Source organism: Galeopterus variegatus, unplaced genomic scaffold (assembly GCF_000696425.1).
Source record: "Galeopterus variegatus unplaced genomic scaffold, G_variegatus-3.0.2 Scaffold287, whole genome shotgun sequence".
Lineage (NCBI taxonomy): Eukaryota > Metazoa > Chordata > Mammalia > Dermoptera > Cynocephalidae > Galeopterus > Galeopterus variegatus.
Window position 1 is genome coordinate 621,208 of NW_007726398.1, and position 24,420 is coordinate 645,627.

The 24,420-nt window shown below is 34.6% G+C and overlaps 1 protein-coding gene across 1 annotated transcript in view; it reads right to left on the minus strand.

The window, feature by feature from the left end:
- Positions 1 to 24,420, minus strand: part of CCDC141 (coiled-coil domain containing 141) — a 187,336-nt gene that overhangs the window by 118,613 nt on the left and 44,303 nt on the right. Inside the window, exons 3-5 of the mRNA XM_008567053.1 lie at positions 19,380 to 19,571; positions 10,597 to 10,705; positions 599 to 852 (exon numbers count right to left, since the gene is read on the minus strand). Coding sequence (XP_008565275.1) covers positions 599 to 852; positions 10,597 to 10,705; positions 19,380 to 19,571 — 555 coding nt within the window. The remainder of the gene's footprint in view (positions 1 to 598; positions 853 to 10,596; positions 10,706 to 19,379; positions 19,572 to 24,420) is intronic.

Consider the following 24,420-nt stretch of genomic DNA (forward strand, 5'->3'; position numbering starts at 1 on the left):
GATGGAAAGAACGTATGGCAACATGTTGACCACTGATCAGAGCAGAGCCTGCAGTTCAGGTAATGAGCTCTAATGAGCCTGCAAACTCAACAACCCCCACAGCCCTCTAACCCTGAGCATTCAGCCATAGTCCAACGTTACATTTCTTCACCAGCACCAGTCCAGTCTTCTGAAAACGTTATCTCTACTTTGGGCTGATGGAATTTTTCACTGAAATTAGCAGCAATCTAGTAAATTCAGCACCATCATGCCTCTCCAACTTCTAAGAAAACTGCAATTAACATTTCAAAATGTCAAAGAAACGTGCCCAAAAGTAGTGACCTGGAAGGAAGTGAGAAAGAGAATCCAACAATAGAACACAGTCATATTCAAAACTACCCACGGGTGTTCTTTCTTTTATAAAATCAATATTATAATAAAAATCTTTGTTTTTATTATCTGCTTGGGAGAACAACATGATAGTTTGGATGAAAGACTTTTGAACCATAAACCAAAGGATGTGACCATGATAACCGGGAACCTGTCCCAGGACATGGCTAATTCACGTAATAACCAATCAGTTAACACCAAGACATCCTCCAGTGCCCCTCTGGGTTACCTGGTTTTCTTGTTGGTCCCACTGACATATCTGCAGAACCTGATCCAGTTCTTGCCACTGTTGCTTCAGGTACTTGTCTAGTTGCCGTCTCCTGTCCTGCAGAACCTCAAGAAGGCTGTCAATCTTCAGACAGCTGCTCTGAGCTCCCTGAATCAACTCAGGACTCACATTAGGTGCATCACACTTGAATTTTTCTATGAAGTCAGTGAGTTGTTGACTTTTGTTTAAAAGGGCTAGAGATCGTTCTAGGAGTTCTAAAAGAAAATTAGAAAAAAGAGCAGTGATATCAGCAAGCTTTTAGGTAGTAATATTTGGACTCATAATATAATTTAAAATATATGTAACTTTTATATTAATAAATAATACACTGTACTGCAAGAAATTTGAGCATGCAAACCTAAACTGCCCACAATATTTGAAAGAGACAACTGGTCAAACACCTTGGCCTAACAATTGCTACAGCGCTAACTGACAGGATACTGAAGTGCAGTAATAGCATAATTAAGCAGAAGGAATAGAAAGGTCGTGGGATTTTGACACTACTTCAGTCTGTTCTTAGTAGTGTGAAACTGACTAAGGTGACTGATCTTTCTGGAGTGTTCTATGGTCTGATGTGATTGGACTCAATTGGAGGTTTAAAGGCTGGTGCCTGTAGTGGGCAAAGAAAAAAATAAATGTGGTGGCCAGGTGCCCAAATGTCAGGGACAATGGTAAAGTGGAAAATTCTTGCTCGGTCTAACAGGGTCAGCTGTCACTTAGTCCTGACCTCATGTTGACACAGGGGAATATGGGTCTAGTGCTGATGGAGCTTCCAACTGTTTAAAGTGTTTCATATACAGATTCATATACAGATTTTTATGTGAAAGCTTCTGATTTTTAAATGTTCTGTAATTTGTATTCTGTTAATCCAAAAAATACCACAGCATAAACAAAGCATATTTATCCACCAAATGGTCCACCAGATTGTTATCTCTGGAGCACTGAATAATTAGGATTTTAAGCCTGAAAACTGAAGAACCACCAAGGGAGAAAGTGTAGAAGGGGAAGGAGTTGAGAACAGAACATCGAGGAGCATCTACACTGGAGGAACAGCTGGGGAATTCTCCACTCTCCCCAAGCCAAGAGTGGAAACCAGGAGTCATTCATGATACATCTTCTCCTTCATCCTGCCATCATCAAGAACTGTCCATTTTAGCCTCTAGCTCCCTCTTCTGTCCTCTCTCCAGCCACACTACAGAAAGCATCATCTGTTGCCTGGACTTGTGCAGTCTTCTCTTAGTTGCACCCCCTGTCCAATCCATTCATCCATTCTCCACACGTTAGCCACAGAGATCTTTTCTAAACATACCATGACACGCACACACACACGTACACACACTTAAAACAATGGCTTCCTATTGCCTTAAAATTAACAACAGACCCCTTAATCTGAATTACCAGGTTTGGCATGGTCTAGTCTCTATTTTCCTTTTTAGATTGTCTCAATCTCTCTACCTTTCATCCCCACCTTCTTTTAATTCCATACACATGCTACACTCCCTCCTGCCCCTGAACTTTCAACTGTTTCCTTTGCCAGCAGCATCATTCTCCTCAACCTCCCTCTTCTCCATCTTCCTCCTACTCATACTTCAGGTGTCAGCCAATCGTCAATTTCTCAAAGGACAAACCAGACTGAACTAAATTCTCCTGTCAAGTGTTTTCATTGCACAATGTTCTTCTCAGTCACAGCTGTTACTGTGGCTATAATTTTACATTTATTTGTGGGATTATTTGATTAATACCTGTCTTTGCCACTAGGCTCTCATGCAATATGAGGATAAGGACCATTACTGCAACCCCAGCACTTAGTATAGTGACTGGCACAGGGGAGATGTTTAATAATTTTTGTAGAATGCTTGAGTGAGAGCAAATGTATTAAAAGAAGGGGGAGAGTTAGGAGAATTATAGACATGAAAGATCAGCAGTCCTCTAGAGATGTAAAAAAGAGGAGAAGTTGGGAAGACTTAGGATTGTGTGATGAAGTGATGGAAACAGAAGCCACGTTGCCAAATGGAGAAGCGGGAAGGTAATGGTGAAGTAAAGGCAACAAGGCAGGACAATCTTTGAGACATTTGCTGTTAGAAGAAAGGAAAATGCCAGGGTAGTATCTCAAGAGAACAGCAGGGTTGAGCATGCTGCTTCTCATTTTTAGGATGGGGAGAACTGTGAAGAACATCCAGAGGGTCAGTACCAGGCATTACATGACTAAAAATGGACTGAGCAAGTACTAAATCCAGGTCTATAGTTGGAAGCTCAGTGTTCTTTCCACTGTGTGGTGACACTCTCCATTCTAACTTCTGGCTGTTAACTACACAGCAACGACTGGGCTGAGGTCGTTGGGCCAGTTGTCTCTTTCAATTGATACCTTTTTATGAGAGCAGGAAGAGATATTGAGATAAGCGAATATCCTGTATAGCGACATTTTGAGATGAAAAGGAAAGAATTTGAAGTAGTTTATACCATATGACCTAGATCTGTCCAATAAAATATTGAGTAGTAGTATCTGCTCAGAGTGACGAGGGGAGATTATGTGCCCTGGACAATTTGATTGGGAGTCCACCATGCAAAGAAACAAACCACCACCACCACTGCAGACTTGAAGCAGGACAGAAGGGTGGGAGAATTTAAATAGGGTAAGAAAAGTCAGGGAGAACATTAAAATGAGAGTAAATTTCTTGAACAAAAAATGGAAGCCAAAATGAACAAGATGGGGGCAGGGAGGCAGGTGCAGAAAAAGACCTATCTGTCTAGAACAAGTCCTTATCAGAAAGTGAAAGAAACAACTGGAGAAACAAGATAAACACAGGTTATAGGCCTTGCCTATCACACTGAAGAGCTTTAGTTGGAGAGCCTTAATGGACTAATCACTACCACTGATTTTCCTTTTATATATTTACGGAGACAGATTTTTTTCCCTTTGTACTGAAGAGCTTCTTATGATATTAAGAACAGCTACACACACGCACGTTCAGGAAGCGTGAGCAGGCAGCAGAGTTTCCACATGGTATTTCTTCTCTTCCTTTCTATAGCTCGCTCTTACACATTAGACTTTTCAAATGAGAAGAAAGCACAACTTCAGGTGCTCAGGGTATTGCAGACTGACAGTGAGTCAGGCCAACCTGTTCTGCCCTCCACAAAAATATTTATAATTAGCCAAATTTCCACTTGCAATCTCTTTCTTGTTTTTGGTTTCTGCTTTTCTGCCAAAATAGCATAACCATTACTACAGTACCGCCAGGCGTACAGCCTCTTGAGCCAAAGTTAGCTTGTAAAATGTACCCAGTCTGAAATTAGTCTGTCACCTGCTAGCACTAAGGTTATTAAAGTGGACAAATACTTCCCTCAGTTCCCTCTGACAGTTCTCTTTGTCTCTGTCAGTTTCTTACATCTGACTTTTTTGCTGTTTACATTTTGCTAGCTGTTTATTCTATCAGTTGATCATACAAAGTGATGTATTTTTCCTCAAGGGTAAACTGTCTAGATACACAAGGGTACTTGAAAAATTCATGAGGAAAAAATAGAATTAAAAGACAATATGAATTTTTCCATAAACTTTTGGAAGTACCATTGTATTGTGATCTTTAAGAATACAAAATCTCTACAGTTTATTTATTTGAAAGATGGTACATTTCTGCTTATTCAAAACCTATTTACTAACACAATAACTTCTGATGTGAAGCTAGTAGACATTTAATAAATTTTCATTGTTTAATTGTTTGGGTTAATTTTTACTGTATCTAAAAAAGTAGTATTAAAGTACATTTTATACTAATACCTATACAGTTTGTCATAATTATTAAGTATAAATAACAAATTTAAGATAAACAAATGAGGAATGTGCACAGTTAGGTGGGTTTATACTCATTTCCCAATGAGTACTTTCTAAAAAATATCAAGGTCACAGCCTGGTTACTGAGATCATGGGTGATATTTCTTCCTAATATATTTTTAAATATTCCAAATGTTCCTCTGTGGGATGATTTTTTATATAACTTATTCAATGGGCATTTTCAAATATACACAAAAGTAGAGATAATGGTGTAATGGGCTCTCATGAATCCATATCCCAGCTGTATTTAAAAGATATACAACATCTAAGAAAAGAGAAGTAATAATATGATTCTTCCTGCAATGTAGCTTTCTTAAGTATCATGTTAATTTTAAGAAAACTACTGGAACCAATAACAAGCAACAAGATTGAAGCAGTACTCAGCAGTCTCCCAACAAAGAAAAGGCCAGGACTGGATGGCTTTACTGCTGAATACTACCAAATCTTTAAAGAAGATTTAATACCAATTCTCTTCAAACTATTTGAAAAATTGAAATGGAGGCCATTCTCCCAAACGAATTCTATGAGGCCAGCATCTCCTTGATACCAAAACCAGATAAAGATACCACAAAAAAAGAAACTACAGACCAGTATCTCTGATGAACATAGATGCAAAACCCCTCAATAAAATACTAGCAATCAGAATACAGCAACACATCAAAAAAAAAGTATACACCATGATCAAGTGGGATTTATCCAGAGATGCAAAGATGGTTCAACATACACAAGTCAATAAATGTGATACACCACACCAACAAAATCAAGGACAAAAACCATACAATTATCTCAAGAGATGCAGAAAAAGCATTTGAAAAAATTCAACATCCTTCATGATAAAGACTCTCAGCAAATTAGGTATAGAAAGAAAGTATCTCAACACAACAAAAGCCATCTACAACAAGCCCACTGCTAATACCATCCCGAATGGGGAAATATTGAAGACTTTTCCTTAAAAACAGGAACAAGACAAGTATGCCCACTCTCATAACTTCTATTTAACACAGTAGTGGAGGTACCAGCCAGAGCAATCAGGCAAGAGAAAGAAATAAAGGGCACCCAGATTGGAAAACTGTCCCTATTTGCAGGTGACATGATCTTATACATAGAAAAATCTAAAGATTCTATCAAAAAACTCTTAGAGCTGATTAATAATTTCAGTAAGGTTGCAGGATACAAAATTAACATCCCCAAATCAGTTGTGTTTATTTTCTCCAATAATGAATGAACATAAAGAGAAATCAAGAAAGTAAGCCTATTTACATCAATCAAACACACACAAAAATACTTAGTAATCAATTTAACCAAGGAAGTGAAAGATCTCTACAATGAGAACTACAAATCACTACTCAAAAAAATTAAAGAAGACATAAAAAGATGGAAAGATATTCCATGCTCTTAGATTGGAAGAATTAACATTGTGAAAATGTCCATACTACCCAAAGCAACTACAGATTCAATGCAATCCCCATCAAAATACCAATGACATTCTTCACAGAAATAGAAAAAACAGTCTTAACATTCATATGAAACGGGGCCGGCCCGGTGGCGCACTGGATAGTGCGCCGCTTGGGAAGCGCGGCGGCGCTCCCGCCCAAGGGTTCGGATCCCACGTACAGACCGGTTCCCGCTCACTGGCTGAGCGAGGCGCGGGAGCAACGCCGAGGGTTGCAATCCCGTTGCCGGTCCCCAGTCCGGTGCGGGGGCAACACTGAGGGTTGCGATCCATTGCCGGACACGGAAAAAGACAAAAAAAAAAAAAAAAAAAAAAAAAAAAAAATTCATATGAAACAACAAAAGACTGTGAAAAGCCAAAGCAATCATGAGCAAAAAAATAATAATAATAAAGCCATAGGCAAAACACTACTTGACTTTAAATTATACTACAAATCTATAGTAACCAAAACAGCATGGTACTCGACTAAAAATAGACACTCAGACCAGTGAAACAGAATAGGGAACCCAGGAATCAACCCACAGACTTACAGCCAACTTATATTTGACAAAGGCAACAAGAACCTACACTGGGGAAGTGACTGCCTCTTCAATAAATGGTGCTGGGAAAATTGGATATTCATTGCATAAGAATGAAACTAGACCTGCACCTGTCACCATACACCAAAATCAACTCAAAAAGGATTAAAAACTTAAGTATAAGACCTGTAACTGTAAAACCACTAAGGGAAAATATAGGGGATGAACTGACTAACTACAGAATGGGAGAGAATGTTTGAAAACTATACATCCAGAGTATACAAGGAACTCAAGCAACCATACAGTAAAAAAACAAATAACCCAATTTAAAAAATGGGCAAAGGAGCTGAACAGACATACAAATGGCCAACAAGCACTTAAGAAAAATGCTCAACATCACTAATAATCAGGGAAATGCAAATTAAAACCTCACTGAGATAGCACCTCACCCTGGTTAGACTGGCTATAATAAAAAAGACAGAATAACAAATGCTGGTGAAGATGTGGAGAGAAGGGAATGTTCCTACACTGTTAGTGGGACTGTAAATTAGTACAACCATTATAAAAAGCAACTACAGATAGATCTACCATATGATCCAGCAGTCCCACTTCTAGATATATAACCAAAGGAATGGAAAACACCAGGTCTAAGGGATGCCTGTACTCCCATGTTCATCACCGCTCTATTTACAAGAGCCAAGACATGGAACCAATCTAAATGTCCATCGATGGACAACTAGATATGGAAAATGTGATATATATATACACCACAGAATACTACTCTGCCATAAAAATGAATGAAATTCTGCCATTTGCAGCAACATGGATGAGCTTGGAGAAAATTGTGGTAAGTGAAATAAGCCAGGTACCGAAGGAAAAATACCACATGTCCTCACTCATAAGTGGGAGCTGAGAGAGAAAGAAGAAAGGAAGGAAAGATCACAGTGGTACATTGGATTTGCAGACGGAGAGAGCATACGTAGGGTTCCCAAGGTGGGGAGCGAGGTCCAGGATTAACTGGGTGGGCAAATGAGGAATAATCACAACTTGTGGTAACGGGCATCCTGATTCTATTTTTTTATTTTTCTTTTTTGTCTTTTTTCGTGACCAGTAACGGGATTGCAACCCTTGGTGTCGCGCCCACACCGTGCTCAGCCAGTGAGCGGACTGGTCTCTATTTGGGATCCGAACCCTCGGCGGGAGCGCTACTGCACTCCCAAGTGCCGCACTCTACCGAGTGCGCCACCGGGCCGGCCCCATCTGGAGTCTATTGATCTGACCATCACATCCTGGGCATAGGTGGTAAAGGTTGGCTTTGTACCCCATGAATATGCATAACCAATAAATTAATTAAAAAAAAGAAAGAAAGAAGGAAAAGCTAAGAAGAAAAAAAAGAAGGCCTTTGGAAAACTAGAGGGTACAATTATGATCCTTCAGAGCTTAGAATAAATTTTCTCCTTAACACTCAATAAACATACTTTGGATTGGACACTATTCTATGTGCTGGAGATTCAGAGATGTATTAATCCCTGCTATCCGAGGTCTCACATTCTGGTGATGGAGATAGATAAGGAAATACGTTATTACTACACAGTGTGCTAGGTGCTGCAGCAGAGTTACCCACAGGAAGCTCAGAGGCAGGTCCCTGACAGGGGTGTACGTGCCCTGCTAAATTCTTGGTTTCCTGATGACAAGGGCCATCTACTGCCCTGACACAAGGCTCTGGGTTTCTCACCAGGTGTGAGTTCAGAAAATATTGTTTAATTATATGTTGTTGAATTGAGGGCAACCAAGCTGGTTAGTAGTCTGGAAGCCATGTTTGCTAGAAAAGACTTTAACTAACTAGGCATGTTTAACCCAAATAAGAGAAGAATGAAGAGGGTATTAATCTTCAACTATTTCAAGGATTGTCATGTGGAGGAGGGAAAAAAGTTATTCTATCACATCCCAGAAGGTGGACACTTCAACCTATTCATCCTGGTTCTGACCTGCGCCATGGTACAGAGTAAGTTTCTTACATGCAACACAGCCTTAGCATTGCTGAACAAGGAGAAAGCACAGGTGAAACTAACTGAAATAAAGTGAATATTAGGGTAAGCTAATTACAGTGTTTCCAGCTATGTTATTAACCTTTGTCATCCTAACATTCAAGTTTTGTATTATTCAACTGATCAGCATCTCAGAAACCTACTAGAGCTGCTAGCTGCACTTATAGACGTATTTTATTTCCTCAAATTAAAAAATAATAGATATGATGCCCTTAACTAAAAATCAGATTTTCATATTTGAATATGCATTTTACATCAGCTCATCTTAATCACATCCCACTGAGTTAGCTGATTAATAAATTCCATCAAATCTCATTTAACAAAAACAAAGCCCGTGAAGCCACCACTGGGCATGTGAATTGGAAACCAGGTATCCTGACCAGAGTCTTCTGCACTCCCTGTACTTCAAGGATCACATAGAGAGGCACAAAAATATAATAAATGTGCCATCAGGATGGAAGTCTAGTTTGTCATCACAAAATAAACTGCTCCCTGTCTTCAGCTAGCATTTGTATCTATCTCTTCAGACTAAAAGTAGGCCCAATGGACTCTTGAAGGCCATGCCCCTAAAAAGCATGACATTGGTTTCACTGTCTGAAAATAGCTGGCTGCAGGAGCAGTGCAGCCTAAGGCCTCCAAACAAAGCAGCAAGCGCTCCCATGTAAAGGGCTCACTGTGCCACCAATCCTCATCAGTTTGAAGGAGCCAATAGCGGCAACAACAAAACAGCATTAAAGCTACTTCCCCCTTCCAGCTCCATCTCCAAATATTTATGGAAAAGTCCATTCCACAACCCCCCAATCCCTCTGGAAAATGCTTTCATTCGATTGCCTCAGTAATGAACCTGTTCAACAAAAGCATCAATCACTGTCAGGTTTCTGGTGGTAAAACTTCTGTGTGATGATCATATTGGTTGGATGAAGATTGAATTGAGACCACAGAATCCATTTGTTACCTGGACTTGATTCCCCTTCTAATCTCCTAGGAGGAATTTCATGTGATTCTGCTCACTCCCTGTAGGTCCAGCTAGATTACTGTTGCTGCATAAAAATGGGCAGCCACTGCTTTAATGCTGAATCTTTTAATGCTGTTTATAATCCCTGTTAGTGATAGGTCCTACAGAACAGTAATTAGTTAAAATTACATATATGTGTTTGGTAAGATCTCATAAAAAAATTTACACAGGAAAGATTGAGTCTTTTAATCTCTGAGTTTGGAAAAGTTTTGATAAGTAATCATAAATTTATTATCTAAAGGGCTTCTGGAAGGTTATATAAACACAAAATCTATTCGTGACTACATTTTGCCCTGTCCAGAATAATCAGATTTGTGGAACTACAAGTCAAGTTAGAACTGTGACAGAGGAATTCAGGAAGCCATTCTACTCATACCCAGTTACGTCAGGCAGTAATAATTAGAAGACACATTCAGCAGAAAAGAAGCAATTGTTCCTGTCTTTTTATCTGACCTACTTCCACAGAAAAAGATGACAGTAAACAGCTACACTTCTACAAACGCCTTCCCTACTCCAGTCCTAGCCCGCTCTAAATTCTGGTGGAAAGGCCTGGCATACAAATTGTTGGTTAACACCAGACTATCTTTATAGTCGCTCAGAGGGAGTTGAAAATCTTTTTGTATAGTATTTTATATTTTTATTTGGAAAAAATTTACTACTTTTTTATTTTTTAACTGCAATAGTGAAAGAGGAATTGCCCTTATCCAGAGCTGTTATTTAAAGGTTGACCTTCATTTATTCACTCTTAGGATGAGCATTCACTGAATTCCACTATTTATTTGACCAAGAAATATTTCTTGAGGATCCACCATGTGCCAGGCACCATGCTAGCTGCTGAGGATAAAAGGATAAAAATCTAGCAGACTAAATAACTGAATCTCCTGGAAGCCCTTCTACTACCATTCCCTTAGAATCATTAACAACTAGTTCTTTCTTTCAGAAGATGACCAAAAATAAAGCTTTATTTAAGCTTTTTGGAACAAGTTGAGGTATACATAAATACATTTAAAGATATACTGTCATTCATAAGCATGCTCATATTAACACGTTTTAAAACCTTTAAAAAGCTTATGTGAGGAATAAACATATTTCTTGCCTTTAGCATGTTGCTCATGAAGCTGAAGAAGTGATTTTAGGGACTCAGCACTCTCAACCTCATGAGTATTCTGGAGAAAATCTTCAGCTTCGTCTATTTTAATAGCAAACTACAACAGAAATACAGAGGAAAGACATTTGAAAACAAATAAAAATCAGTGTGCCTCCTATAGTTATTTGTAGAAGTTGCTCATGAATTAATGGCCTGTGTATGGTTGTATGCATGTGTGTGTTCGTGTGAGTGTGCGCTGGCTTAGGGTGTTTCTGTGAGGGTGTGTGTTTGCAGGTAGTCAATTTACAAAGTGTCATGGTAAGTACTTTATTCTCCTTCCTTTGGATTCCTTTCATACCTGGAAATACGTCATGCATGCTGAAATAAACCAACTTGCTTACTGTTCAAATGTCTATTAAATTTTTTAACTAAAATCATTGTGTTCTATGTAATGAATACAGTCACCTTCAACAGTCTAAGGAACTCTGTCAAAGACTAAGCAGAAAGTTTGCTGAGGGAAACCAACAAAAGACTGGCTAATAAGTAACCTATGTAATTACAAGTAAATTTAACTTAAGTGCTCACTTATAGAGAAATTTGAAGTGCAGTTATTTTTCCTCTGTGACTGAATTTAGAAGTGAAAAATGCAAGTTTCAGGATAATACATAGTCTAATCCCACTTTTTATACATAGAAAAAAATGTATGTATATAGTTGTACCAAAAGTGGCTACCTTTATGAGAAGGAATGGGATTAAGGATGGGTAAGTGGAGGTAAACTTTTAGCTTTTGAATCTATAATTTGTAATTTTGTTTGCATTTTTATCAATAATTTTATTCATTATTATATAAATAAAGATGAGATTAGATAGAGCAAAAAGGACATATGAAAATTTTTTCCTCTATTTCAAGGAAAATGCATAGTAGTTTGACACCCTAAAAGGTGAGAAAAATGACTGGTCTCTCTCTTTGTTTTTCTCCATGGAGGAAGTATAGATGCTCAAAGCGATAAAATTCTTAGGGAAATAATCTTAGAAACAAACTTTAGAAGAGGACAAAATATACTTGGCATATTACAGTATATCTATGGTGGTAGACAAATAGCTGGTTTGTTTTAGCACTAAGATTCAATGGTAATTATTATAAGAGCATTTTAATCAATATGTTCGCCTTTGGATTAGGTTAAGAATAAACTAATGAAGGAAAAATATCAGTGTGAAAGACACAGAAGCCTACCACAGTGTTTGTCCTCTTTTTCAAGTTTTTTCCAAACTATCATATTTGAATTTGATGATTTTAATATTTTTACATAACTATTTGATTACCCAGATCTACTGTACTTTGATTATTCGAAGACAGCCTTATAAAATCCAGTTATAAATGGTATGGGAATGATGAGAAAGAGACTGATGAGCATGTCCTCTTTTGAAATGCAGAGAAGGCTTCTGCCATCCTATTAGAATAACCTGATGGACACCTGCCACTGTCACTTATCAGTATTCCTAAATTGTAGCACAATGTTTGAGAAGAGAATTACCTACCTGATGGTTAAGTCTGTGAGCCTGAAATCATCCTGTAATAATTATCAGCCATCCAATAAGAAGTCATTTTGTATTTCTAAAGAACTCCAGCATGCAAATAGTTCAACAAGGGGATCATACATACACATCATTTACATCTCTTATTCATTCAATTTCTAGTAACTAGTTTTAAAGATATTCTTTGAAGAGAAGGTTCAAAGAGAAAAAACAAAACAAAACACCCCTTATAATAGTTCAACAAGGGGATCATACATACACATCATTTACATCTCTTATTCATTCAATTTCTAATAACTAGTTTTAAAGATATTCTTTGAAGAGAAGGTTCAAAGAGAAAAAACAAAACAAAACACCCCTTACAGGTGATTTGTTTTTTCCCTATAGAACATTACAAAAAGTTTTGGAGTCACTGTATAACTCATATCTACGAGTATATTTCAGCTTCTTATTTAAAACGTAATAAATAAATAAATAAATAAATAAATAAATAAATAAGCAAACAATGCTTCAGGCAGAAAAAGCTTCCCTAAAGGTAACTTTTACCTAATGGATGTTTTCTTTTCCCCACCTAAAAGTTACACATTTCTGCTTTCTGCAGCTTCTACAGGGTATAAGTGGCAACAGGGGTACACTTTTCAAAGACCTTGTTAATCTTTTTTTTTTTATCACTAATTATAATTACTTTGGCACACAAAAGGAGCATGAAGATTATGTAGGAGTTTGCCTTCTGCTTAGTATGAAGAGGTCCACAAAATTGGAAGCAGGATAATTCAAGAAACGATTAGTCTTTTCACTAGATCCAGTAAAAACTTCCTCAAGTGTAAGAATAAGAATACTGGGTTGACTTATAGTTTGACTTAGTATTTCCTTTTACTTCATTCAATATTTGGAAGTGATTTACTCATCATGGAGAAAATTACTAGCTAAACACAGTGAGAAACAAATATTGGGCCTAATGTTATAAAAAAAGATAATTTACTGTGCTTAAAAGAGCTGAGTTTCGGCTGGCCCCGTGGCGCACTCGGGAGAGCCAGCACTGGGAGCGCAGCGATGCTCCTGCCGCGGGTTGGGATCCTATATAGGAATGGCCGGTGCACTCACTGGCTGAGCACGGTGCGGGCGACACCAAGCCAAGGGTTGCGATTCCCTTACCAGTCACGAAAAAGACAAAAAAAAAAAAGAGCTGAGTTTCAAGGGCAATTGACATCTATATCCCACTTACTAAAATGGAATGAATTAAGGGTATCTATAACTTGGCCTCTGTAGATATACTTCAGCTTGTTTCTTTTCAGGAAAGAAGATTGTATGTGGAAATTTTCCCGCAGATTGTGGTGAAACAGGGAGTATGGTCAATCTAAAGACATTCACATTTAAATATTGCTCAAACACTGTAAGATGTATCAGAGATATATGTCTACATTCCCAGGGTATATAGAAAATTGTGTTGATCTCATGCTTCTTTTATTTATTTATTTATATTTATTTTTTACTGGTTATGAATATTCATGGAGTACAAGGCTGACCATCACCACTTGTGCCCAAGATGTGATGGCCAGATCAATACTGGCAGCAAGCCCGTTACCACAAATTGTGATTATACCCCGTGTCCCCCACCCAATTAATCTCCAGTCTCCCTCCCCTTAGATCTCACATTTCTAAAAAGACAAGAAAAGTAATTGGAACATATCCAGAAGGGTGATCAAGAAAAAAAGTTATGAGAAATGAGCCCAGTAAAATTTATTGTTTATTCTAAATAATGGTCATTAATTGTTCATATGACTGTGAAGCTTAATACAAATATTAAAAATACATTCTTAAAAGAGAATATTCATAATGTAAAAATTAGAATATCTATAACCAACACTGTAGATTGTTTGAACAAAATTTGGAAGATGAAGGGGAATATGTGCTTACATAAAAGTCTCATTCAGGGAGAGGAGGATTCCATAGATTCTGTTTCATTTTCGTTAGAATATCTATAACCAACACTGTAGATTGTTTGAACAAAATTTGGAAGATGAAGGGGAATGTGTGCTTACATAAAAGTCTCATTCAGGGAGAGGAGGATTCCATAGATTCTGTTTCATTTTCGAAGTTGGCAACAAAATAAAGGCACAATTTTTAAAAAATGTAGTAGACTAAAAATAGGATAAAACAATTCTAAAATATCAGCATAAAAAGGGACTAAAAGTGATAAAGCAAAATACAACAAAGAAAACAAAAGAAATAAGAGCACATTTATTAGGACACACACACACACAAAAAAAACATGACAGAATATGATAAAATATCAGTTAACACAAGAAAGAGGATGAGTTAACTTTTTCAACTAAAAGACAGAAATTATGAGAGCAAATTAAAAAAAAGCAACAAAATTCAACTAATTTGTGTTTGCTACAGTCATTCCTAAACTAAAAAGAAATAACTTTTGAAAATAAAGAGATGAGCTATACCAGGCAGAGACAAACAAAAAGAAAGCAGGACTAGCTTTCTATATTAAAACCAGAAAATTAGAAATCAAAACAAAAATTACTAAGGTTAAGTAATAGCATTTTACATTGATAAATGGTGTAATCATTATTAAAGATGAGGTATTCATGAACTTTTACGTTTGTGGCACTAAAATATTTCAAGTAGATATAACCAATCCAACCACAATGTAATAAAAGTAGAAATAAATCACATAAAGCTCAGATAACAAAGCAAGTCACTTACAAAATTAAAAAAAAAAACACTTTAAAGAATAATTCTTATATCAAATGGAGAATAAAAACTACAATTACTGACTGCTTACAAAAAATAATAATGAAGGTAATACATTTTTAAAAATCTAAGAGATACAGCTAACTTTATGTTCAGGTAAAATACATAGCATTAGACAACACTTTTTTAAAGAAATAAAAAATAAATTAATTAAACAACAAGTCTAAACTATAGGAAAGCAATAATAAAATAAAATAAAGGATGATGAATTTATTAAATATTAATTGAGAAATTAGCAAATTAGAGAAAAATATCAGAATTGACTTTTTTTAAAGTTGGTTTATTGAAAAGCCAATGAAATATGGAAACATCTGACAGATGTCAATGAAAATGACAAGATTATATAGCTCTAACAGACCATCCCTCTACAGAATCATCAAAACAGCAAGCAAAAACTTCCTTAATTGACTTTGTCAGAACTCTGGAAAGCAGTCAAAAGTTTATAGTAAGCAAGCAAATGCTGAAAGAAAAAAAAAGGGCAACTTAAAAATTGTAGGAAAGCTTTGAGGTATTTTGACTTGCCCTTACCCACCCAGCTTCTAGGTTCAGCAGAGACTGAGTGGATGAGAAAAATAAGACACAACTATATGAGGGGGTCTTCAAAGAATTCATGGAAAGATTCATATTATCTTTTAATTCCATTTGTCCATGAACTTTTTGAAGTACCTTCATATATTGTCTACAAAAAACCTGCTTTTAATATAAAGGCCGAGGTAGATTAAAAGTAAGTGAATGAGGGTAACTATGTGAATTGATTGATATGTGCATTAGCTTGATCAACATACATGTGGTAATCATTTCATAGTGTATGTATATATAAAAACATCACATTGTACAACTTAAATATGTACAATTTTTATTTGTCAATCATACCTCAATAAAGCTGGGGAGAAAAAAAGTAAATGGATGCAAAAAGATACACCATGCTAACATTAACCTAAAGAAAGCAGAAGTAGCTATATTAATTCCTGAAAGAGCAGATTTTAGAGTAAGAAATATTATAGATTAAGATAGCATTACATAATGATAAAGGGGTCAATTCCTAAGAAGAAATAACAATCCTAAATGTGTATAAGCCGAACAATAGAGAGTCGAAATACATAATGCAAAAACTGATAGAACTACAAGGAGAAATAAACAAACCTACTGTGATAGTTGGCACTTCAACATTCCTCTATCAGAAGTTAACATATCCAGCAGGCAGAAAATTATTAGGGATATAGATGAATTGAACATTACCATCAATCAACTGGATCTAGTTGACATTTATAAATGCTTCCTCCAAAAACAGCAGAATACACATTCTTCTCTAGCTCACATGGAACATTTACCAAGATAGACCATATCCAGGGCCAAAAAATATCCTAACAAATTAAAAAAAAATAAAAATCATACAAAGTATGCTCTCACACAATAATGGACTTAAACTAGAAATCAATAACAGAAAGGTAGCTGAAAAATACCAAAATATTTGGAGATTAAACAATACACTTTTAAATAACACACGGGTCAAAGAAGTCTCAAGAGAAATTTAAAATATTTTGAACTAAATGAAAATAAAAATACAACTTATCAAAATTTGTAAGGTGCAGCAAAATTGTGCGTAGAGGTAAATTTATAGCATTGAACACCTATATATAAAAAGAAGATAGGTCTAAAATGAATACTCTCAGTTTCTGCCTAGGGAAACTACAGAAAGAAGAACAAATTAAATCTAAAGTAAGCAGAAGAAAAGAAATAATACAAATTAGAAGAGAAATCAATGAAATGAAGACAACAGAGAAAATCAATGAAACCAAAACCTGGTTCTAAGTAAAGATGAATTACATTGATAAACATTTAGCCAGACTAATCAAGTAAAAAAAAGAGAAGAAATAAATTACTAATATTAGAAATGAAAGAGGGGCCATAACTAATAATTCCTCGGACATTAAAAGGATTTTAAAAAGGATATTATAAATGACCGTATGCTCACAAGTTTGATAACTTAGATGAAATGGACAAATTCCTTGAAAGACAAAATCCACCAAAACTCATACAAGCAGAAATAGGTAAGCTGAACAGACCTATATCTATTTTAAAAATTTAGTCAATAATTAATAACCTTCCAAACAAGAAAGCATCAGGACCACATAGTTTCACTTATAAATTCTACCAAACATTTTAAAGAAGAAATAACACTAAAGCTAATGAACAAATTTAGCAAAGATATAGGGTACAAGATCAGCACACAAAAATCAGTTGTGTCTATACACCAGAAATGAACAATCTGAAAAGAAAATTAAGAAAACCATTCCATTTACAAGAGAATACAGAAGAAAAAAATGCCTACAAATAAATTTAACCAAGGAGGTGAAAGACTTGTACACTGAAAACTAAAAATCATTGCTGAAAGAAATTAAAGAAGACCTAAGTAAATAAGAAGACATTCCATGTTTATGGATTGGAAGACTTAATGTTGTTAAAATGGCAGTACTACCCAAAGTAATCTAAAGATTCAACGCAATCACTATAAAAAAGGCAACAGCTCTTTATTATTATTATTTTTTTTACAGAAATTAAGAGCTAATCCTCAAGTTTATATGAAATTATAAGAAAATCACAATGGCCAAAACAATCTTGAAAAAGAAGACCAAATTTGGAGGGCTCACACTTTCAGATTTCACAACTTACTACAAAGCAACAGTAATCAAAACAGTATTGTATGGCATAAGAAAAGATATGCAGACAAATGGCGTAAAATTGGAAGTCCAGAAATATACCCATACATCTGATAGATTTTCAACAATGGTGCCAGGACTATTCAAAGATCACACTTTCAGATTTCACAACTTACTACAAAGCAACAGTAATCAAAACAGTATTGTATGGCGTAAGAAAAGATATGCAGACAAATGGCGTAAAATTGGAAGTCCAGAAATATACCCATACATCTGATAGATTTTCAAAAATGGTGCCAGGACTATTCAAAGTGGAAAGAAAAGTCTCTTTAGTAAATTGTACTGGAACAACTAGATATCCACATGTAAAAGAATAAGGTTAAACCCTTACCTCATACCACATAAAAAATTAACTCAAAATGGGCCAATGACATCAATTTAAGAGCTTAAACTATGAAATCTTTCAGAGAAAACATAGGGGTAAATCTTCAACACCTTGAATCTGGCAACAGTTCCTTAGATATGACATCAGAAACACAAGAAAAACAAAACGAAACAAATAGATAAATTGGATTTCATCAGAATTAATACTTTTGTGCATCAAATGACATTATCAAAGAAGTAAAAAGAAAACCTATAGAATGGGAGAAACGATTAGCAAATCAGATATCTAATAAAAATCTAATATTCAAAATTTATAAAGAACTCATCCAACTTAATAAAAAACCAAAANCACTTACTAAAATGGAATGAATTAAGGGTATCTATAACTTGGCCTCTGTAGATATACTTCAGCTTGTTTCTTTTCAGGAAAGAAGATTGTATGTGGAAATTTTCCCCAAGATGAACTGCGAGTTGGACTTCAGTATTCAAATTGTGAAAAACAAACTGTGAATGTTACAATAAGGTTTTTGCTTCTCTGTTTAGCTTTTAAATGAGTTCATGATGCATGAGATCGTCTACCTCAATTTTTATGTTCTATTACTAATCTTCTTTCCTTCATTATTTTGGACTTAAGTCCTGAATTTTCAGTTTAAAAATGTCATATTTTTCAAAACTACTGCTTTATCATAATGAAGCAGCATTCTCACATCAAAATGAATGTGCTGCCACTTGACAGAGAAGTTAAAAGTGAAATTTCCAATAACTGCCTTACACCAAATATACCTCTTTTGATAATGTTCTTTAAGTTTCACACTTTGAAATTCGGAGCCCCAAAAAAAAAAAAAAAAAAAAAAAAAAAACCACAGAATTCAAGAAAAATCATACGGAGAAATGACCTTCTTAGGTCCAGGACTTTACCTTCTCTTGTATCTTAATGAGCTCAAACTATGAAAAATCATCTATATGCCTTATGAAAGTACTCTATAAAATGCTATGTTTACAAGTCAAACATTCTATGGAATATTGTGTAATTGTTTTTTAAAAAATAAGCAGCAGAAAAAGTTCTATCCTCCAACTTTTAGCCAACAAGAACACTCTAGACCAGCATTTCCTGATAATTCTATAATTAGGGTAATTGATTTAGTAACCACATTACTATCTACCAAAGAGGGAAATAAGTCATAATGACTTATGAATAAAAGTTCCCATTTTTACATAATATTTTGTTTAATTATAATCAGTTGTACTTTGTTTTTATTTGAAGACCTACATTTAAAATATTAACAATTTTATTTTTTGACAATCAAAAATTAAGTGTACTGTATATGTCTTGATAATTCTGACATTTTTTAACTGATTGAGATGTCTATTTGTGAAAATAAATCATTTTCAGGAGTGCTATTTATTTTTCCTGTTGTGGAGAAAGAAGTTTTTTAAAACACAAACCTCCAAGGCATTTTCAAAAAATTCAGAGGTCAACCTAAGGAGCTCCCTTCTTCTTTCAAGCATGGAGACCAGGGTCGCCCATGCTTCACCCAGGGTCTTGGCCATGGCATCGTACACCTGACTCTGATCCTCATTCTCTTCAGCTGTCTTGTCTGCTTCTTGCAAGAGTTCCCATACCCGGTCTTCCAAAGCCTACGTCCAGGAGAAAAAAGGCATAATGCAGAGTGTCACTCAATGGAAGAACACAGGATCACATTTTAAACACTTAGATATTTGAAGTTGTATGTGATCTAGGAAGGTCTGAAAGAGAATTTATAAACACACACTGCTAGGCAGGCAGGCAGATCAAGCGGGCGGGAAGGAGCAATGCAGATTGTGGTGAAACAGGGAGTATGGTCAATCTAAAGACATTCACATTTAAATATTGCTCAAACACTGTAAGATGTATCAGAGATATATGTCTACATTCCCAGGGTATATAGAAAATTGTGTTGATCTCATGCTTCTTTTATTTATTTATTTATATTTATTTTTTACTTGTTATGAATATTCATGGAGTACAAGGCTGACCATCACCACTTGTGCCCAAGATGTGATGGCCAGATCAATACTGGCAGCAAGCCCGTTACCACAAATTGTGATTATACCCCGTGTCCCCCACCCAATTAATCTCCAGCCTCCCTCCCCTTAGATCTCACATTTCTAAAAAGACAAGAAAAGTAATTGGAACATATCCAGAAGGGTGATCAAGAAAAAAAGTTATGAGAAATGAGCCCAGTAAAATTTATTGTTTATTCTAAATAATGGTCATTAATTGTTCATATGACTGTGAAGCTTAATACAAATATTAAAAATACATTCTTAAAAGAGAATATTCATAATGTAAAAATTAGAATATCTATAACCAACACTGTAGATTGTTTGAACAAAATTTGGAAGATGAAGGGGAATATGTGCTTACATAAAAGTCTCATTCAGGGAGAGGAGGATTCCATAGATTCTGTTTCATTTTCGAAGTTGGCAACAAAATAAAGGCACAATTTTTAAAAAATGTAGTAGACTAAAAATAGGATAAAACAATTCTAAAATATCAGCATAAAAAGGGACTAAAAGTGATAAAGCAAAATACAACAAAGAAAACAAAAGAAATAAGAGCACATTTATTAGGACACACACACACACAAAAAAAACATGACAGAATATGATAAAATATCAGTTAACACAAGAAAGAGGATGAGTTAACTTTTTCAACTAAAAGACAGAAATTATGAGAGCAAATTAAAAAAAAGCAACAAAATTCAACTAATTTGTGTTTGCTACAGTCATTCCTAAACTAAAAAGAAATAACTTTTGAAAATAAAGAGATGAGCTATACCAGGCAGAGACAAACAAAAAGAAAGCAGGACTAGCTTTCTATATTAAAACCAGAAAATTAGAAATCAAAACAAAAATTACTAAGGTTAAGTAATAGCATTTTACATTGATAAATGGTGTAATCATTATTAAAGATGAGGTATTCATGAACTTTTACGTTTGTGGCACTAAAATATTTCAAGTAGATATAACCAATCCAACCACAATGTAATAAAAGTAGAAATAAATCACATAAAGCTCAGATAACAAAGCAAGTCACTTACAAAATTAAAAAAAAAAACACTTTAAAGAATAATTCTTATATCAAATGGAGAATAAAAACTACAATTACTGACTGCTTACAAAAAATAATAATGAAGGTAATACATTTTTAAAAATCTAAGAGATACAGCTAACTTTATGTTCAGGTAAAATACATAGCATTAGACAACACTTTTTTAAAGAAATAAAAAATAAATTAATTAAACAACAAGTCTAAACTATAGGAAAGCAATAATAAAATAAAATAAAGGATGATGAATTTATTAAATATTAATTGAGAAATTAGCAAATTAGAGAAAAATATCAGAATTGACTTTTTTTAAAGTTGGTTTATTGAAAAGCCAATGAAATATGGAAACATCTGACAGATGTCAATGAAAATGACAAGATTATATAGCTCTAACAGACCATCCCTCTACAGAATCATCAAAACAGCAAGCAAAAACTTCCTTAATTGACTTTGTCAGAACTCTGGAAAGCAGTCAAAAGTTTATAGTAAGCAAGCAAATGCTGAAAGAAAAAAAAAGGGCAACTTAAAAATTGTAGGAAAGCTTTGAGGTATTTTGACTTGCCCTTACCCACCCAGCTTCTAGGTTCAGCAGAGACTGAGTGGATGAGAAAAATAAGACACAACTATATGAGGGGGTCTTCAAAGAATTCATGGAAAGATTCATATTATCTTTTAATTCCATTTGTCCATGAACTTTTTGAAGTACCTTCATATATTGTCTACAAAAAACCTGCTTTTAATATAAAGGCCGAGGTAGATTAAAAGTAAGTGAATGAGGGTAACTATGTGAATTGATTGATATGTGCATTAGCTTGATCAACATACATGTGGTAATCATTTCATAGTGTATGTATATATAAAAACATCACATTGTACAACTTAAATATGTACAATTTTTATTTGTCAATCATACCTCAATAAAGCTGGGGAGAAAAAAAGTAAATGGATGCAAAAAGATACACCATGCTAACATTAACCTAAAGAAAGCAGAAGTAGCTATATTAATTCCTGAAAGAGCAGATTTTAGAGTAAGAAATATTATAGATTAAGATAGCATTACATAATGATAAAGGGGTCAATTCCTAAGAAGAAATAACAATCCTAAATGTGTATAAGCCGAACAATAGAGAGTCGAAATACATAATGCAAAAACTGATAGAACTACAAGGAGAAATAAACAAACCTACTGTGATAGTTGGCACTTCAACATTCCTCTATCAGAAGTTAACATATCCAGCAGGCAGAAAATTATTAGGGATATAGATGAATTGAACATTACCATCAATCAACTGGATCTAGTTGACATTTATAAATGCTTCCTCCAAAAACAGCAGAATACACATTCTTCTCTAGCTCACATGGAACATTTACCAAGATAGACCATATCCAGGGCCAAAAAATATCCTAACAAATTAAAAAAAAATAAAAATCATACAAAGTATGCTCTCACACAATAATGGACTTAAACTAGAAATCAATAACAGAAAGGTAGCTGAAAAATACCAAAATATTTGGAGATTAAACAATACACTTTTAAATAACACACGGGTCAAAGAAGTCTCAAGAGAAATTTAAAATATTTTGAACTAAATGAAAATAAAAATACAACTTATCAAAATTTGTAAGGTGCAGCAAAATTGTGCGTAGAGGTAAATTTATAGCATTGAACACCTATATATAAAAAGAAGATAGGTCTAAAATGAATACTCTCAGTTTCTGCCTAGGGAAACTACAGAAAGAAGAACAAATTAAATCTAAAGTAAGCAGAAGAAAAGAAATAATACAAATTAGAAGAGAAATCAATGAAATGAAGACAACAGAGAAAATCAATGAAACCAAAACCTGGTTCTAAGTAAAGATGAATTACATTGATAAACATTTAGCCAGACTAATCAAGTAAAAAAAAGAGAAGAAATAAATTACTAATATTAGAAATGAAAGAGGGGCCATAACTAATAATTCCTCGGACATTAAAAGGATTTTAAAAAGGATATTATAAATGACCGTATGCTCACAAGTTTGATAACTTAGATGAAATGGACAAATTCCTTGAAAGACAAAATCCACCAAAACTCATACAAGCAGAAATAGGTAAGCTGAACAGACCTATATCTATTTTAAAAATTTAGTCAATAATTAATAACCTTCCAAACAAGAAAGCATCAGGACCACATAGTTTCACTTATAAATTCTACCAAACATTTTAAAGAAGAAATAACACTAAAGCTAATGAACAAATTTAGCAAAGATATAGGGTACAAGATCAGCACACAAAAATCAGTTGTGTCTATACACCAGAAATGAACAATCTGAAAAGAAAATTAAGAAAACCATTCCATTTACAAGAGAATACAGAAGAAAAAAATGCCTACAAATAAATTTAACCAAGGAGGTGAAAGACTTGTACACTGAAAACTAAAAATCATTGCTGAAAGAAATTAAAGAAGACCTAAGTAAATAAGAAGACATTCCATGTTTATGGATTGGAAGACTTAATGTTGTTAAAATGGCAGTACTACCCAAAGTAATCTAAAGATTCAACGCAATCACTATAAAAAAGGCAACAGCTCTTTATTATTATTATTTTTTTTACAGAAATTAAGAGCTAATCCTCAAGTTTATATGAAATTATAAGAAAATCACAATGGCCAAAACAATCTTGAAAAAGAAGACCAAATTTGGAGGGCTCACACTTTCAGATTTCACAACTTACTACAAAGCAACAGTAATCAAAACAGTATTGTATGGCGTAAGAAAAGATATGCAGACAAATGGCGTAAAATTGGAAGTCCAGAAATATACCCATACATCTGATAGATTTTCAAAAATGGTGCCAGGACTATTCAAAGTGGAAAGAAAAGTCTCTTTAGTAAATTGTACTGGAACAACTAGATATCCACATGTAAAAGAATAAGGTTAAACCCTTACCTCATACCACATAAAAAATTAACTCAAAATGGGCCAATGACATCAATTTAAGAGCTTAAACTATGAAATCTTTCAGAGAAAACATAGGGGTAAATCTTCAACACCTTGAATCTGGCAACAGTTCCTTAGATATGACATCAGAAACACAAGAAAAACAAAACGAAACAAATAGATAAATTGGATTTCATCAGAATTAATACTTTTGTGCATCAAATGACATTATCAAAGAAGTAAAAAGAAAACCTATAGAATGGGAGAAACGATTAGCAAATCAGATATCTAATAAAAATCTAATATTCAAAATTTATAAAGAACTCATCCAACTTAATAAAAAACCAAAACAAAACAATTAAAAAATAGGCAAAGAACTTGAAAAGGTATTTCTACAGAGAGTATACAAATAGCAAACAGGTACATTAAAAGATGCTCAACATCATTAGTCATTAGGGAAAGGCAAATCAAAACCAC